This window comes from Mercenaria mercenaria, chromosome 2 (assembly GCF_021730395.1).
Source record: "Mercenaria mercenaria strain notata chromosome 2, MADL_Memer_1, whole genome shotgun sequence".
NCBI lineage: Eukaryota > Metazoa > Mollusca > Bivalvia > Venerida > Veneridae > Mercenaria > Mercenaria mercenaria.
Genome location: NC_069362.1, coordinates 117891932 through 117911481, shown reverse-complemented (window position 1 = coordinate 117911481; position 19550 = coordinate 117891932). Strand labels below are relative to the sequence as shown.

Genomic DNA, 19550 nt, shown 5'->3' with positions numbered 1-19550 from the left:
CTTGACCTTTCAGAGTGACCCTAAAATCATTATGGGTCATCTACTCTTTATGACCAATCATCCTATCACGTTTCAACATTCTGGGTCAAGTGGTTCTCAAGTTACTGACCGGAAATGGTTTTCAATGGTCAGGCCCCTGTGACCTTGACCTTTAATGGAGTGACCCCAAAATAGATAGGGGTCATCTACTTTGCATGTACAATCATCCTATAAAGTTTCAACATTCTGGGTCAAGTGGTTCTCTAGTTATTGATCAGAAATGGTTTTCAATGTTCAGGCCCCTGTGACCTTGACCTTTGACAGAGTGATCCCATAATCAATAAGGGTCATCTATCCTTTATGACCAATCATCCTATCAAGTTTCAACATTCTGGGTCAAGTGGTTCTCTAGTTACTGATCGGAAATAGTTTTCAATGTTCAGGCCCCTGTGACCTTGACCTTTGACGGACTGACCCCAAAATCAATAGGGGTCATCTACTCTTCATGACCAATCATCCTATGAAGTTTCAACATTCTGGGTCAAGTGGTTCTCTAGTTATTGATCGGAAATGGTTTTCAATGTTTAGGCCCCTGTGACCTTGACCTTTGATGGAGTGACCCCAACAACAATAGGGGTTGTCTACTCCAGCAGCCCTACAACCTTATGAAGTTTGAAGGTTCTATGTCAAATGGTTCTCCAGTTATTGCTCGGAAATGAAGTGTGACGTACGGACGGACGGACAGGGCAAAAACAATATGTCTCCTAGGGGAGACATAATTAAATACACACACTAACACAACATATTAATACAATACCTTATTTGCTTTTTTCTGCTGCCCAGCCGTATCATTTCTGGTTCCCTCACTAAAATGTTCAATGTTTTCTTTCTCTGCAGTTTCTGGGTCCAAGAACCAGTCTAAATTGCTTGGTTCCCTGTCTCCAGTCTCAAATCCAGTATTGCCTGTATTATCTGGTTCCTGCCTCACACTTCCAGCAGAAACTGTTTCCTGTTTTCCACTTTCAGACTGGTCCTTATTTTGAAGACTACTTAACTTGACTGGTGGTCCGTATGTTACACTGATTTTCTTTATAGTTGATTTGTTCACTTTATAAACCAATTCACCATCAATTACCTATAAAAATAGAATTATGCATAAACTTAGAACGTAGTGAGCTGCCTTGTTACAGATTTGGTGGATCAAATAGTAGGCCTCATAACCTTGAAGCTAATAAGCTAATTCTGCATAATGAAAAACTGACACAATTTTTGACTAAATTGCAACTTTCCAGCTTTTGGTGGAAGAACACCCCTAAGATGCTCCTCTGGGCATTATTTCTGACAGGAGCAGCAGCACAGCTGGTTATAAGCACTAACCTGGATGGCTTCCTTACCTGAAAGAATTCTACACCCAAAGTGAGATTTCAAACCCACAACCGTAAGGGGGATTTGGTTTAAAGCTAGCAACCTTAACCACTCAGTAAATGACGATAATACTGGAAAATTTAACCATAAAAGCTTTACTTTATAAGATCTCTGATGGACAATTTAACCATAAAGATTTCAAACTGTAAAATGTTAACAAATTTTCCTTACAGTTAGACAACATTTATAACAGTGTTTCTTCCTCTTCCTGTATGTATCATCCCCAGCATCATGGCACTCACATGTACATCTTTTGGTACCATATACTTCCTCCATATCAAGCAGGTTTATCTCCTCAAAGCTTGTATCTTTGTCTTCATTCTCACCACTGTCATCAAGATTTATCTCCTCAAAGTCATCCATCATACTATAAGAACATATTAAGAAAACAGCTACAAATATGGGCTGATAATTTTGGTGCGTTTACGATATTTACATTTGCCCTATTCTTTTCCATTGAAAATTATGACATTCATTTTGTATGAACAGCAAAAGGAAAGGCACCAAATTTACAACAACGCTGCTTAGTGATAACGGACCGCTGTTTTGACGACGTCCGTGTATAGTCAGAGAAAAAGTTCCTTGGATGATATTGCAGTTGTTCCATCTGATTAACTGATTGGCCGTGAAGCTGATTTTAATGTTAAATGCTACAAAATGTACGCAATTTATAATATAACCTTGTTTTCAGATGGAAAGGAAATATAATGTAAATAGAAGAAATGAATTTTTTTTTTTTCAGAAAATTAAATATGATTCATGGATTTGCCGATCCTATTCTGTCCTTCATTTTGCATGAACACCGAAAAAAAATCATTTCTTAAATACACGTTTTTGTTTCCTAGTCTTCAGCTGATTGCGGTAAGGTTTCTTCATGTGTGTTGGTGTTTTTTTAGAGATACGTTGCTATCTATCAACATTACTTGACTGAAATACGATCTTGCTCCAAGGAAAAATACAAATAAATCATACAAATCATGGGCAGAATAAATAACCTTTTTCAAATATCACAGCTGGAATTGTTAAAGTTTTACATCACTAAATGATCAATCAGTAAATTCAGAAATACAACTTAATGAGTGTTCCTAAATGATCCAGTATACCTTTCATTAGGTCGTTCATTTGGAAAGAACCTAGAAAATTCCTCTAGCAACATTTTTTGTCCTTTCAACATAGGTTCAATCTGTTCTCGTAAATCAGAATCCTTCCTCCCAGGTTTCTTATACCAACGTGAAAATGTTCTCATAACCTTCTGTAGCTGATTGGGATTCTTAGTGAAATATATCTGCAATATAAAATGTGAAAATAATAATACTATTCTCATAGCTTCTGAACCTGGTTGGATTCTTGATGAAATTATCTGCAATATAAATTAAAAGATGCTTTTGTAGAAAAGCACGTCTCCCCCGAAAGCATAGTCATAGGCAAAAAGTCAATAGTATAGGGGAAAGGAGCCAAAGTCAAAGTGACCCTGATGGTTAGCTAAGCGATTGAAATGCAATAGTGATCATCTAGGTCATCTATATGATAATGGTTTTCAATGTTCAGGAACTTGTGGTAATTGGGGGGGCGTGCAGGAGACAAACTACTCAGTAAGTACAATCATCCTAGGATGTGTCGTCAACGTTCTGGGTCAAGTGGTTCTCAAGTTATAGATTGAAAACAGTTTTTATGCCCTGTGAGCTTGACTTTTGACTTACAAATCCTAAAATCAGTAGGGGTCATGTACTCTGCATTTTCAAACATCCTATGAAGTTAAAAGGTTCTAAGTCAAGTGGTTCTCAAGTTATGGATCAGAAACTGTTTTCATGTTTCAGGGCCCTGTGAGCTTGACCTGTCACCTTTGACCTACTGACGCCAAAAACTATAGGGGTCATCTACTTGATAAGCCCAATCATGTTATCAGGTTCACAGGTCCTGGGTCAAGTGGTTCTCCAGTTATTGGACAAAAACTGTTTTCAATGTTCAGGCACATGTGACCTTTGACCTAATGACCCAAAAAAATTGTAGGGGTCATCTTTTAAAAAGCCCAATCATGCGATTGGTGAGTCCCGGGTCAAGTGGTTCTCCAGTTATTGGGCGGAAACCGTTCGCTCTACAGACCAACCAACATACAGACCGATGCAAAGCAATATACCTCAACTTTCTTCGAAAGGGGGCCATAATAAGTAACAAATTACCTCCAGTTTTCTCAGGAATATCCTGGCCTGATTAAACTCCTGGTATGCCTTATAACAACCACACTCTATGGCCTGTTCTGCTTGCAGGAAACCAGCAAAGTCATGTATCAACTCTGGCTGACCTAAAAACAGCTCTTTCAGGTCACTGTATAACTGAAATATAAATGCATTAAAGGTCCATAATGCTTTAAATTTTTAGTTTAAAAACAGATGAAAAAGCTTTCCAAATATATGTTATACATACTTACATGGTTAGAAAAGCATTACTTTTAATATTTCACATGAACTGTTATAGTTAACAGTCATAAAGGGGGGTAATAAAACAAGAGCTGTCATAGGAGACGGCACGCTCAACTATTTCGATACTGGATAGTGAAACTAGGCACATCTGAGGAAACTAGAGCTGTCACTGGAGTGGTTAATGACTCCAATTGTGGATGAAGATATTATTAGTTACACTGCTTGTTGGTGACAGGATACGGGATATACGCTGTCGAGGAAATCCATATTAGGCGAGAGCGAAGCATGAGCCTAATATGGATTTTCGAGTCAGCGTATATCCCATATCCTGTCACCAACAAGCTGTGTAACGATTTTATCTTGCAGACTACCCTTTACTTACATGCTATAATCAACACATTTTGTAAATTAACAAAGCTACTTACAGTGCAGACTGCAATCCTACAATCATTTGTTTGGTCATCATGTTTTGTTTATAGTTGATTTACACCAGCCATAAAATGCACAATTACCTGTGTTTTGGTTTAATCACAAAACACAAAAGCTCATTTACACAGGTTATGAACTGGTTTAGATCAGAAACACTAAAAAAACTTCTTGTTCCATCCCTTCTAAAGTCACCAGATTTCACGATGTCACAAATGTCTTGATACTTTGGCTTTCATCCCGTTTCCTGTTAAATCATTCATCTTGCACGTAGATTAAATGATTCTACAACAAACTGATGGGTAACAAATATGTCAATTCCTTTATTTTACGATGATTTAACTTAAAACAAGATTTCAACATCCGTGTATCCCATACAGAATTATTCCGCTTTTACGATTAACTTTTGTCAAACTTCATGAGTCTCAACTTAAGTAGAATGAAATCGGCAAGAAAACACTGAATTTTCTCTCGGAAACGATCGCTGGAGCTAATAAATAATCTGACTTGATTCAATTAGGCCGGAAGTGTGGCAGCCATTTTGTTTTAAACAAAATTCATATCTGAAATATACTAGAAGGATATGGAATATATCCTGTCTCCACGTGACGTCTATTGACCAATAGAAATGCAAGAAACTTGTAGGAGGCGAGATAATGCACAATAGCCTGAGTCTATGTCAAAAATATCAACTTAAAGTAATAAGAGAGGTAAAGATAAAATGTATCAAAACACTATATAAGTATATCCTAAGCAAAAAGTGGCATAATTCATTAAATATTGGTGCCAGAGTTATGCACCTTGTGTCATATGGTGTGGGTGATGATGTTGAACAATTATTTTAAGTTTGAATCAAATCCATTCAGTAATAACAGAGACAGAGTGGAAGTGCATCGAAACTTTAACCTACAATTCTAAGTAAAAAGGGGGAATAATTAATAAAAAACTGGTGCCAGAGTTATGCACCCTGCGTCATATGGTGTGGGTGATGATGTTGAACAACTATTTTAAGTCTGAATCAAAACCATTCAGTAATAACAGAGACAGAGGGAAAGTGCATCAAAACTTTAACCTGAAATTTTAAGTAAAAAAGGGGAAATAATTCATGAAAAATTGATCCCAGAGTTATGCATATTGTGTCATATGATAAGGGTAATGATGTTGAACAATTGTTTAAGTTTGAATCAGATCCATTCAGTAATAACAGAGATAGAGTGAAAGTGCATAAAAATTTAACCTGAAATTCTAAGTAAAAAGGGCAATAATTCATGAAAAATTGTGCCAGAGTTATGCATCTTGTGTCATATGATGTGGGTGATGATGCTGAACAACTATTTTAAGTTTGAATCAAATCCATTCAGTAATAACAGAGGTAGTGAAAGTGCACCAAAACTTTAACCTGAAATTCTAAGTAAAAAGGGGGAATAATTCATGAAATAATGCTGCCAGAGTTATGCACCTTGTGTCATATGATGTGGGTGATGATGTTGAACAACTATTTTAAGTTTGAATCAAATCCATTCAGTAATAACAGAGATAGAGTGAAAGTGCATCAAAACTTTAACCTGAAAATCTAAGTGAAAAGGGGGGATAATTCATGAAATAATGGTGCCAGTGTTATGGCCCTTATATCAGATGATGTGGATGATGATGAGGAATAAGTATTTCAAGTTTGAATCAAATCCAACATGTAATTACAGAGATAAGTTGAAAAAAGAGAAAGTGTAAAAAAACTTTAACCAAGGTGGGGACGCGGAAAGACGCCGACGCCGACACCGGGTCGAGTAGGATAGCTCTCCTTATACTTTGTTTAGTCGAGCTAAAAACTGGTTCAATAAAACATTCTAGTATATTCAGCAATATTCAAACCTTTTACAAATGTTAAAGTAATTATCAGAAATAAGATTTAACAAGAAATTAATGTATTTTTTGTTCATTACTGAAAATGTGGCAGCCACATTTTAAACAAAGGCATTATGAGCCTTTAAATAACAAACTGGCAGAGTAAACAAGAATCAGCTGTTGAATGTCACTGTTCAACTGTAATGTGATCATTTCTGAAGTATCAAAACAGCTACTTTACCAGATTTTACAAGCAACTTAAACCTATTAAATGACTTATGGAACTACTTTTTTCCCATTCTGTTCAATATGCAGTGAAATCATTATTTTTCATGTGGAACTAATTAACTTTTGTTGATTGTGTGGTTGTGTAAGAGCATAAAATTAAATGTTATATTAAAGTTTTGAAGTCATGAAATTCAAAAGATGTGTCGTTTTGAAAAGGAAACTTCACATGCCGTATCTTCAGATAGGCATGCTGTAAAATCTGACGAACAATTATGAGAAACTTACAAATTTTATTAACACGATTCCTATTCTGTTAAATTATTTATCATTACCTTAATGGGAGATCCATCATGCTGACTGAAATGAAACATAATTCTGAGAAACTTCTCCAGTTTGTCTACATCATCCCTCAGTATTTTCTTTACCCTGTGAATGTATGCCTGGGCAAACAATGTATCTCTCAAATCACGCTGAAAAAAAAAAAAAAAAAAAAAAAAAAAAAAAAACAGACATAAATTTGGACAAGTTCATTTTGTTGAGGTTCCAGTCATCCTGACAACTAAGTACATGCATATGCATTTGTATGTACCAGTTGAGCCAAAATGTAATAGAGGTTTCATTTTGCTCAACTGATAGTAAACTAAGTGCCCCAAACCTCCCCCAAAAACGTTTGGGGGCACAAACAGCAAAGTATTCTAGGTTAAATGCAGGTATTTATCTGACTAGATACATGTAGTTCAACTGATAACCAGCAGTAGAATTTTCTATAAATCAAACTATACTGGTACTCCATCTGATGTCTGACGTAGCTATTTGAAAAGCGCTATGATTTTAATTTACACCAACATAAATTTGTGCTATCCAAATATTTACTTAGGATTGCCTTGAGATTTTTACAACCAATCTAAAAGCTGATAATTTGGTCTTCTACACGTATGTAACAATTTTCAAAGTACATGTGCAGCTTAACATTCTTTTTTAACAGCATTTCAGCTATTCTTCCACTAACACATTGCCTAGACATGCTGAATTGTTTCATTTATTTTCACTATTTAGTTATATATCATTACTTACAAACATAAGTACTTTCAAAACTGGCATGCATTTGGAGACATTCTCCAGTATTCAATAAAATAGTTGCAAACTGGTCTCATCAAAGGTAAGATTTAACAAAACTAATGTATTTCATGTTCGTAAACAGAAGTATGTGGCTGTCACATTATAAACTAAGTCATTATGTGCCTTTAAATTACATACATTTTCCTTCGAATACTCCATTATAACAATTTTGTGCTAGTAAGCATAAGTACCTGAGGATCAGCTTCAACAATGTCTGGTTCCAACAAAGCCAGTGTCAGGTCTCTGTTACGATCCTTCTTACCCAACCTTGATCTACTGTACACATCATCTCTTGCTGGTACAAACCTAAATACACCCATATACAACAATTACTCTACTGCAAACCTGTCTCAAGTCTATAATGAAATATTTTTATTTGAAGATGAAAAAGAAAAGGAGTTTTAAGCTATGCATAGTAGTCTCATTCAAAGTTCTCATTTTTGAACTCATAACTGAATATAATGTCAGTAACATCTGGCCAATTACCAGCTTTTGACAGTGGGAGGCAATCCCCCTGGTGCCTTTGTGGGCTTCATTTCATCCTGTGCAGGCACCTAGGTAGAACCATTAACCTTCTGAAAGTCAGCTGGATAATTTCCTCGCACAAAAGACTTCTACACACCAAACTTTTGTCTGAAGAGTACTGTAGGTCCGCAACTGAACCGAAGATCAATCTACCATATGGTTTATAGGCCACATGAAAGAATTTTTTGGTATTACAGTAACTACAAACCCTATAGTAGTACTAGCTTCCATAAGATCAGCTAGATGATTGTCCTCTTCCTGGCTATCCTGACTGTCTCCATCAGTACCCTGTGTCCCCTCCCCATCATCTGTACCCTGAGTATCACAGTCTTCTCCATCTGTACCCTGCTCATAAATACAATCATTTTTACTTTCTAGTTTAATTTAGCCACAAAAATGAAAACAAAAGACAGTTGCAGACCCTTGTATTCCGAAGTAAAATTACTTTTACACATTGTGAACATTTTTGTGCAATTTTTTATGCTTTTTTAAAATGGTGAAGTTATGTGTGAAGTTTCATTCAGTTGTTACAGAATGGATACAAGCTTGCTGAAAATTGTTGACTTTACGACCGTTACTTTTTTGTTGGTTTTAACATCGCACAGACACAACTGTAAATCATACATTTCCTTCCCCGGTGACCATCTGTAAAACGGTCCATTCCCTGACCATGTTTACATAATAAAATTTCTCATTTAAATTTAATTAATGATGAACCTCAAATAAGTATAAAGGTATCATGAATATGTTTTATTTAACAAATTTGCAAAAAAAATACCCAGATAGTGCTTTTAGATATAATGACTTATCATACTTTGAAAGATAAATAAAGGTATAATGATTGTACATGAATAAGTACCTGTGTTTCATTTCCATCCTCGCTTTGGGTGTAGTCACTCTCCGTATCACCACATCTATCATCATCATCACCTGTTGGGTTGTTGTTGTTGTTCTCGTTCACATCGTCCGACATATCCTCACTCTGTGTATCTATACCAGATTCTTTTGTGATATTCTGATTACTAGTAGTTTTTACAGTCTTCACAGTTCGTCTTCTTGTAGATTTGCTCAGCAGACTGTGTTGGTTGTTACCGACTTGGTTTGGCGGACGTGGCAGTATGTTACAAAATCCTTTCGAATGGTTTACAAGTTGTTTCGCTTTATCTATCAAGCTTGATGCAGCTTTTTTAGCAGGTGAAGTATCAAAAGAACTGATCACAAAGCCTTTAGGTAAGATTGTTTTAACTTGCTGCTGCAGATGTTTTTTTCTAGGACTAGATTTAACATACTGGCGGGGAGGACTTCTCAGATCATTTAATGAAAATTGTGTAGTTCTTTGACTAGGAGAAACAGATTTTGGTGCAAGAGTTGGTAACTTTCTTTTGGTAGGTGTCTTCTCTGATGTGTGTTGTAATGATTCTGTATTATGGATAGGAGAAATAAAGTATGGCGCTAAAGACGCCACCACCTCCAGTGACGATTTCGGTGTCTTTTCAGAGCTTGATATATCAGAACTAGAGTTTGTCTGTTTTGGCGTCAATTCACAATAACCACTTGTCTGAGAATTCAGTTCCTGTGTTGGGGTACAACTGCACTGCATTGGTGTAGAAACTGTCACTTCAGGTGTGTCCCTTGTCTGCTCTTCATTTGAAGGTACAGTGACTAAATCAGACTCTTTCTGGAGAGTCACTTCCTGTGCTACATCACCCACAGGAAAAGGTGAAGTTGCTGTGTCTTGAAAAATAACTTCCTGCATGTCATTTTGTGGTTCACTTTGATCCTTCAATACTGTAGAAGAGATTTCACTAGACTGTACTTCACAAGTTTTATTCAGATTTTCCACACCTAAAGGCTGATTTATTGCAGCACTAGTTGAGCTAGAAGTAAAATTTACGTTAGATACACCTGTAGGGTTACAGGTAACATTTTCAACAACATTTACAATCACATTATTCTTAACAGTATCCACATTAACAACTGAACCATTTTCTGTGTACAATGTACACAGCTCTTTATTACCTATGCTTGGCGACTCTACACCCACTGCTGCCATTTCAGCTTCCATGATTGGTCGACAAATATCTTCAAATGTCAGAGCTTTACCGTCTACGTCACTATCATATTTGGAGCTATCAGCTGTTAGAGACGGCATAGATAAGAGTGACTGTGATACCGGGGTTGAAGTTTGTGCGAGTGGAGTTACATGCTGTGGGTAGACCCCTGACGATGTAAAAGTCACTGTCTGATTGTAGCTTTGTACTTGTAATGGTGCGTTTTTATTTATCACAAGTATTGTGGGTGTAGCGCATGTTACTAATGGGTTTGCCTGCAAGGAGCTAAAACATGGACTAATCGTGCTGGAGCCTGGGGTTACACCCTGCATATTGTCCAGAACACAGATTGTCAAGGGACTTTGCTGTGGTGGTGGAATACTTGAGCCAGGTAACGGTAAAGGTACAAATGATCCAACAATTCCCATCTCACTTTTCTTCTGTTTGTTCATATTTAACTTCTTCCTACTTTGTCGTCTTGGCCTGAAATTATAACAGAATCAAATAAGAGCTCCACAAAGATGGGCTATAGACACCTGAAGTTCAAGATCAGAGGAGGAGGAAGAAATTCTTTTTGGTGTGCATGTGTGGGAGGGAGGGTTGGGGAAGTAATGTGGCAGTGGGCATAGTGGGGAAAGGGGTGTGGCAGCAGTGTAAAGGGTGGGGGTTTAATATGTGTGTGTCTGGGGAAGGGGATAGGGAGTAATGTGGTTTGTTGCACTCCTAAAATCACTTCATTACCAGCCATTGTTATTCATAATTTAAAAGTCAATAACTTCAATAGCTTTGGAGTTATGCTCTAGACACAAAATACTGGACAGATTTTTGACCTTGACCTTTGACCTACAGACCAAATACATGCACTGTCCACATCGTATGATTGCCACCTACCTCAAGGCAAGTTCGAACTTGATACTTTGAAATGTTATTAAGTTAAGCTCTGGATACAAAATATGACAGACAGGTTTGCCATTGATGTACTTTGACCTACCAACCGGGTATTGAGGTAGAATACTATAGCACAAAGTGACTTCTTTTAATGGATTTTTGCTCTACTCAAATCACCTCATCACCATCCACCTTTATTCCAAGTTGGAGGTCAATACTTGGAATGGTTACAAAATTATGCTCTGGACACAAAACAACAAATCTGACCTATGATCTTGACCTTTGACCAACAGACTGGTTCATGCACTCTGCACATTGTCTCACTGTCACCTAACCATATGCCATGACAGGTCAATATTTTTATTTTTGTACTGTTGCACTCCTTAAAACATCTCATCACCACCAACCTACATTCAAGCTTAAAGTCGATACATTGAATGGTTATCAAGCTTTGCTCTAGACACAACAAACAGAAAAGGGTCAAATTTCACCTCTGAGCTCATTTTGTGATTTTAACCTTTGACCTACCGACCTTGCTCAAACAGGCAAACAGATGCACATGCCTTAATATAATTTCATTTTTCCAAAACAAGGGTATAAAAAGTGGAAATTTCTAGTTACTGACAGCAACCTAGTGGCAATAGATCAACAAGTATTCCTGTCTTCTGATACAATGCATAAGAGATCTAATTTCCAAACTAATTTGCTGGAAAATTCTGGTCTTTTCTGTAAAACATATTAACCTGTAATATACGGGAAAAATAGTTAAACAAACTGATTGCATCTATCAATGTTCATGTTTAGATTATTTCAATTTCAGAAGTTATATTCACAGTGGGGGTATCATTCCAATCACCCGGTTACAAAATTTTAAAGATACAAGAGGAGTTCTACCTTTTTCTTGTTGGTAAGATCATGGCTGCCTCATTACTAGATGACCCTGAAGCACTGCTGTCCGTCAGCTGGTTTGGTGTCACTGGGGCAGAAGCAGATAGATGTGGTGGCGTACACTGAAAATTTTTTGTGTACATAAAAGAACACAGGAAAATAATCAACATGTATTTGTTTGACGAAAATTAAGTTCTCTGAACAATAAAAGAATACAGCGTAACCTGTTTACAGCAGTCATTGAAGGGACTGACTGAACACTAAATACAGGTGACCACTATATCCAGGTTTTCCGTGTAGGACAACAAGACTGTTTAAAACTTAATTATGCTTTTTATGTACACAAGGTGTAATAATATATCTTGTATTGTTATGCATACAAGCTTTGATAAAAAGAAGACACCTTTTATCATATTATACTATAAAAATTAACACAATTCACAGGCAATGGATGGGAGTACAGTCTAACCTGTACTAACGGTCACCTCCGATCAGCGGTCACCTCCGTTCAGCGGCCATTTTATGACGCCCCCGACGGATTTTCCTCTATTTTATCACTTTATTCAGCGGCCACCTGCCGTCCGCGGCCACCGAAATTGCCTCCCGACCGCCGTATTTGACCCCTTTCAGCGGCCATTTTTCTTCCAGATCCAATTATTTTTAGGCAATAATCGCCGAAGATACCCGATTTTGAGAAGCACGTGGTTGCTAAGTTTCGCGTGACTTCACCACAAGAACGACAAAATGACATGAGCTTCTCAATTAAAACTGATAACCAAATGTGTAATCCCCTTTTGTTATGATCAAATGGCCAGTAATTATCGGCAATTAACGTGTCACCTCGTGTCAAATTTGTTGTTCACAGTTTGACCTCGGTTAAAGATAATACTCGATAACTAATTAGTAGCATAATATTTGTGATTTTTTATACTTTTGTCATCAAAATACTATTAAATGTATACGAAATTAATTGTGTTTGAAAAAAAAATATAAACCACTCTTATCTTTTACGGAACGTAACGGCAATCTTAGATTTAACGTAGACAATAAGCGCCGAGAGTAGCTTCCCTTACCAAAATGGCGAAAATTGTAAACAAACTTGTTTTGAAGTTGGGAAATTGTCTGTAACAATTTTTGTAGTAAAAAAACCACGCCGGAGTTTTAGATTGCTAAGAATACCATTCGTATTGCGAAGGCAAATGCACGTCATTGTATCCTGGTAAAATAATAATAGAAAACCCAAAAAGAAATGGGCCTAAAGGCTATAGACTGGTCAGAAGTCTGAAAAATACATATACTGGCTGCACCTCCGATCAGCGGTCACCTGGCTTAAGCGGCCAAATTGTCTGCTTCCCTTGGCTGGCTGCTTAAGACAGGTTAGACTGTAGTTTCTTTTGCAAAATATATCATGGCTTTCTAATCTCTTTCTTATGGAATGGACACTGTCCAGTAAAAGATGAAAATTATTTTCAGTTTAAATTCCAACATCCTTTCAGAAAGGCTATAATAATATGTTGATAAAAATGTTTTAACAATGCTTTTAATCTACCATCATTTATGCACAAAACATTTCAATTTGTAGCAGTATTGAGCAAATTAGGCATGTAGCAAACAAAAGTTTTGCTCAATCAAACACATTAAATCATGATCTTACACCCTTTTTCACTCTTTACACAACTAGATTACTTCACTTTGTTTACAGCTAAATAAAACAAAAAGCACCTGTTAATTTAACACGTAAAATATCTAGTGACCGTTGCAGTGTATTTTGCTAATTTTTCTAATGTCCATTGACTGCATTAGACAAGATCACGCTATATAAAGGGTCATTAGATAGGGAGCTCCAACAGTCGGACCAGAAGGTGACTATTCTTAACATGGTAACACTTTATACAGGTGAGCCCTAATGCTGGTTAGACTGTACTGTAAAGAATTACAAATATCATAGCTTTTGAAAACCAACATACTTAAACTTCTAATAATAACAAGCAAGCTTTATGCAGAAGTAAAAATCTAACATACCATAGCTGCAATGTCTGATTCTGACAATGAAAAACTGGCAGACTGTCTCTCTTTTCTTCGTCTTTTAATCTCTTTTTGTCTTTCCCATTGCTCTCTAACTGACTCATTTAACAAACTCTGGTCGTCTGTACAGAAAAACTGTAATGAAGAAAAAGAATGAATGAAAACAGTAATTCTGATACTACTACTGTTTCTTTCGTAACGTAATACAGTCTTCCGTGAAAAATTAGGTTTTATGTTGCATTTCTTTGTTATGTCAGATGCTCTAAATGAGCCTTGACTTTTCAAAATAGAATTCCAGAAAGGTTACGATTTAGAACAAAGTAATATGTAGAAATTTCCATTTCTGCCCCTCGAGATTTTAACACACTACTTTGATCGCAAATTTGCCACTTGGCCTATCTCTGAGGCAATTTTCCGCAGTAATATTTTGGTAAATCGTAGTCTCTATTTTTAAACAAAATTCATAGAAACTACGGATAATCCGTAGATATATACAGGTCTGTGCAATGGATCACACAAAGACCGTTTGTGTGAATTATTTCAAAATCAGGCCAGCAGTTTCATAAACAAGAGGACCATGATGGTCCTGAATTGCTCACCTCTTCCCACATGACACAGTTTTGAGTATGACGTCGTTTTTTCTATTATTTGACATAGTGACCTAGTTTTTGAGCTCATGTGACCCAGTTTTGAACTTGACCTAGATAATATCAAGATAAAAATTCTGACCAATTTTCATGAAGATCCATTGAATAATATGGTCTCTAGAGAGGTCACAAGGTTTTTCTATTATTTGACCTATTGACCAGTTTTCAAAGGTACCTGACCCTGTTTTGAATTTCACCTAGATATCATCAAGGTGAACATTCTCACTAATTTTCATGAAGATCTCATGAAAAATATGGCCTCTAGAGAGGTCACAAGGTTTTTCTATTTTTAGACCTACTGGCCTAGTTTTTGACCGCACATGACCCAGTTTCGAAACTGACCTAGATATCATCAAGGTGAACATTCAGATCAATTTTCATGAAGATCCATTGAAAAATATGGCCTCTAGAGAGGTCAAAAGATTTTTCTAATTTTAGACCTACTGACCTAGTTTTTGACCGCAGTTGACCCAGTTTCAAACTTGACCTAGATATCATCAAGATGAACATTCAGACCAATTTTCATACAGATCCCATGAAAAGTATGGCCTCTAGAGAGGTCACAAGGTTTTTTTTATTATTTGACCTACTGACCTAGTTTTTTAAGGCACATGACCCAGTTTCAAACTTGACCTAGATATCATCAAGGTGAACATTCTGACCAATTTTTATGAAGATCCATTCAAGGGTATGGCCTCTAGAGAGGTCACAACGTTTTTCTATTTTTAGACCTACTGACCTAGTTTTTGACCGCACTTGACTTTGTTGCGAACCTGACCTAGATATCATCAAGATAAGCATTCAGACCAACTTTCATACAGATCCCATGAAAAATATGGCCTTTAGAGAGGTCACAAGGTTTTTCTATTATTTGACCTACTGACCTAGTTTTTGAGGGCACGTGACCCACTTTCGAACTTGACCTAGATATCATCAAGATGAACATTCAGACCAACTTTCATACAGATCCAATGAAAAATATGGCCTTTAGAGAGGTCACAAGGTTTTTCTATTTTTAGACCTACTGACCTAGTTTTTGACCGCACGTGACCCAGTTTCAAACTTGACCTAGATATCATCAAGATGAACATTCAGACCAACTTTCATACAGATCCCATGAAAAATATGGCCTTTAGAGAGGTCACAAGGTTTTTCTATTATTTGACCTACTGACCCAGTTTTCGAAGGCACGTGACCTAGTTTCGAACTTGACCTAGATATCATCAAGATGAACATTCAGACTAACTTTCATACAGATCCCATGAAAAATATGGCCTTTAGAGAGGTCACAAGGTTTTTCTATTATTTGACCTACTGACCTAGTTTTTGATGGCACGTGACCCAGTTTCGAACTTGACCTAGATATCATCAAGGTGAACGTTCTAACCAATTTTCATGAAGATCTTTTGAAATATATGGCCTCTAGAGAGGTCACAAGGTTTTTCTATTTTTAGACCTACTGACCTAGTTTTTGACGGCACGTGACCCAGTTTCGAACTTGACCTACATATCATCAAGGTGAACATTCTGACCAATTTTCATGAAGATCTTGTGAAATATATGGCCTCTAGAGAGGTCACAAGGTTTTTCTATTTTTAGACCTACTGACCTAGTTTTTGACGGCATGTGACCCAGTTTCGAACTTGGCCTAGATATCACCAAGATGAACATTGTGACCAACCTTCATAAAGATCCCATGAAAAATGTGACCTCTAGAGTGGTCACAAGCAAAAGTTTACGGACTGACGCACGCACGGACGGACGACGGACTCTGCACGATCACAAAAGCTCACCTTGTCACTTTGTGACAGGTGAGCTAAAAAAGGTTTTTAAACTTTCCACTATATGCATATAGGGAAAATAGACCACGCCCTCTGGCGGCCATATTTTTTGAGGAATCGAAATAATTTAAACAATCTTGGTAGATGATCACACAAGGACCATTTGTGTGAATTCTTTTCAAAATCAGACCAGCAGTTTCAAACAAAAAGATTTTTCATAGTTTTTTATTTCTAGTGCCATGGCAACCAGAGTTCTAAACGGAATTCAATTCTTTGAACAATTTTTAGAGAAGACCAACCAAGGAACATTCCTGTGAATTTTCATCAAAATTGTCCTGGTGGTTTAGGAGATTTGTTTAAAGGAAAATCTTGACAGACCACGGACAATGCCGACAATTATTGACCACAATAGCTCACCCTTTAGCATTTTGTGCTCAGGTTAACTAATAGTTGAGCTAAAAATGTGAAGTAGAGATAAATTAAGTGACTCACCCTACACCACCAAGGTAGCTCATTCCAGTCAGGCTTATTGTCATTCATTGATTTCATCATGCTGATGTCAAACTCTGGAGCATTCTGCGGAAACCTTGGCAATCTTTTGTACTTTCTAAAAAACTGAAAATTAAACATTCAACTTCAGAAATAATGTTCTGCAGCCACCTGGTACACCTTATGATATCAAATATCACATCAAACAAGAGGTCATGATGACCCTATATCACTCACCTGTTAAACTTTGCCTTGGAATCATCAAGATAAACATTCCGACCAAGTTTCACAAAGATAGGGTCATAAATGTGGCCTCAAAGAGTGTTAACAGGCTTTTCCTCTGATTCAGAGTGGTGACCTAGTTTTTGACCCCACATGACCCAGTTTCAAACTTGGCCTAGGATTCATCAAGATAAACATTCTGACCAAGTCTCATGAAGATAGGGTCATAAATATGGCCTCTAGAGTGTCAACAAGCTTTTCCTTTGATTTGACCAGCTGAACTAGCTTTTGACCCTTCATGACCCAGTTCTGAAACTGGCATAGGAATCATCAAGATAAACATTCTGACCAAGTTTCATGAAGATAGGGTCATAAATATGGCCTCTAGGGTGTTAATAAGCTTTTCCTTTGATTTGACCTGGTGACTTATTTTTTTGAAAGGAATCAAGATATTATACCAATAAAAATTGTGTGCAAGTTTGATTGAAATTGATTGCAAAAGTGGTCTCTATCGTGTTCAGAAGAAACTGTGGACAGAAGACGATGGACGGATGACGGACGGACGACTGACGAAGGGCGATCACAAAAGCTCATCTAGTCACTATGTGACAGGTGAGCTAAAAACACTTCACTAACAACTTACTTGTTCAACAGGGAAAATCATATTTCCATGTAAGAAACTTGGCTAGTAAAGGACATATAATAACACACTATGCAGGTAAGTACTCCATTTTTAAAATAAGCCGTGCCATGAGAAAACCAACATAGTGGCTTTGCGACCAGGATTGGTCAGATTGTGCGGATGCGCAGGCTGGTCTGGATCCATGCTGGTCGCAAAGCCACTATGTTGGTTTTCTCATGGCGCGGCTCAAATATACACATATGATCACAAACTAAAGTCATGCAGTTACCTTCACAGCATTGTCTTTGGAAGCATTAGCATTAAGATTTTTTATTCGGATCTCAATCTGTTTCCTGGACTTGCATGGCAACATAAACCTCTGTATATAGTCCTTAGCATCCTTCTTAATGTGGCTGAACTGGGACACACCCATAGCTAACAAACTGAAATTACAAACATGTATTAAATATACACTCCACACCCACAGCAAAAACCATATATATAGCATATTGTGAAATCATTTGATTTCATAGGCATGAAATGTTGTGCTACTCTGCATTATCAATCATCCTAGAAGTTTCAACATTCTGGGTCAAGTGGTTCTCAAGTTATTGACTGAAAAGAGTTTTCTTTGTTCAGCCCCCTGTGACCTTGACCTTTGATGGAGTGATCCTAAAAACAATACGGGTCATCTACTCTGTAAGTCCTATCACCCTATGAAATTTGAAGGTTCTAGGTCAAATAGTTCTCAAGGTACTGACTGGAAATGGATTTCCATGTTCTGTCCACTGCGACCTTGACCTTTATTAGAGTGACCCCAAATCAGTAGGGATCATCTACTCTGCATGATCAATCATCCTATGATGTTTCAACATTCTGGGTCAAGTGGTTCTGAAGTTACTGACAGGAAATGATTTTGCGTGTTCAGGCCCCTGTGACCTTGACTTTTAACAGAGTGACCCCAAAATCAATGGGGGTCATCTACTCTGCATGTCCAATCATCCTATGAAGATTCAACATTTTGGGTCAAGTGGTTCTCAAGTTATTGATCGGAAATGGTTTTGCATGTTCAGGCCCCTGTGACCTTGACCTTTATAAAAGTGACCCCTAAAATCAATAGGGGTCATCTATACTGCATGATCAATCATCCTGTGTTGTTTCAACATTCTTGGTCAAGTGGTTCTCAAGTTACTGACCGGAAATGGTTTTCCATGTTCAGGCCCCTATGACCTTGACCTTTAATAGAGTGACTCCAAAATCAATAGGGGTCATCTACTCTGCATGTCCAATCATCCTATTAAGTTTCAACATTCTAGGTCAAGTGGTTCTTAAGTTATTAAACGGAAATGGTTTTCCATGTTCAGGCCCCTGTGACCTTGACCTTTATCAGAGTGACTCCAAAATCAATAGGGGTCATCTACTCTGCATATCCAATCATCCTATTAAGTTTCAACATTCTGGGTCAAGTGGTTCTCAAGTTATTAAACGGAAATGGTTTTCAATGTTCAGGCCCCTGTGACCTTGACCTTTAATAGAGTGACCCAAAAATCAATAGGGGTCATCTGCTCTGCATGTCCAGTCATCGTATGAAGATTCAACATTCTGGGTCAAGTGGCTCTCAAGTTATTGATCGGAAATGGTTTTGCAAGTTCAGGCTCCTGTGACCTTGATCATTAATAGAGTGACCCCAAAATCAATAGGGATCATCTACTCTGCATTATCAATCATCCTATGAAGTTTCAACATTCTGAGTCAAGTGGTTCTCAAGTTATTGATCGGAAATGGTTTTCCATGTTCAGGCCCCTGTGACCTCGACCTTTGATGGAGTGCCCCCAAAACCAATAGGGGTTGTCTACTCCATAGGCCTTACCACCAAATGAAGTTTGAAGGTTCTAGGTCAAATGATTCTCCAGTTATTGTCAGATCGGATATGAAGTGTGACGGATGGACGGACAGGGCAAAAACAATAGTGG

General features: G+C 37.4%; 1 protein-coding gene across 1 annotated transcript in view; it reads right to left on the bottom strand.

Annotated features, from left to right (window-relative positions):
* LOC123562496 (uncharacterized) overlaps nucleotides 1-19550 on the bottom strand; it is a 79304-nt gene that overhangs the window by 25754 nt on the left and 34000 nt on the right. The window contains exons 16-27 of the mRNA XM_053537643.1: nucleotides 17867-18020; nucleotides 16737-16859; nucleotides 13814-13951; nucleotides 11798-11913; nucleotides 8824-10498; nucleotides 8173-8309; nucleotides 7631-7745; nucleotides 6653-6790; nucleotides 3585-3737; nucleotides 2508-2689; nucleotides 1576-1771; nucleotides 797-1114 (exon numbers count right to left, since the gene is read on the bottom strand). Of these exons, the coding sequence (XP_053393618.1) occupies nucleotides 797-1114; nucleotides 1576-1771; nucleotides 2508-2689; nucleotides 3585-3737; nucleotides 6653-6790; nucleotides 7631-7745; nucleotides 8173-8309; nucleotides 8824-10498; nucleotides 11798-11913; nucleotides 13814-13951; nucleotides 16737-16859; nucleotides 17867-18020 (3445 nt within the window). The remainder of the gene's footprint in view (nucleotides 1-796; nucleotides 1115-1575; nucleotides 1772-2507; nucleotides 2690-3584; nucleotides 3738-6652; nucleotides 6791-7630; nucleotides 7746-8172; nucleotides 8310-8823; nucleotides 10499-11797; nucleotides 11914-13813; nucleotides 13952-16736; nucleotides 16860-17866; nucleotides 18021-19550) is intronic.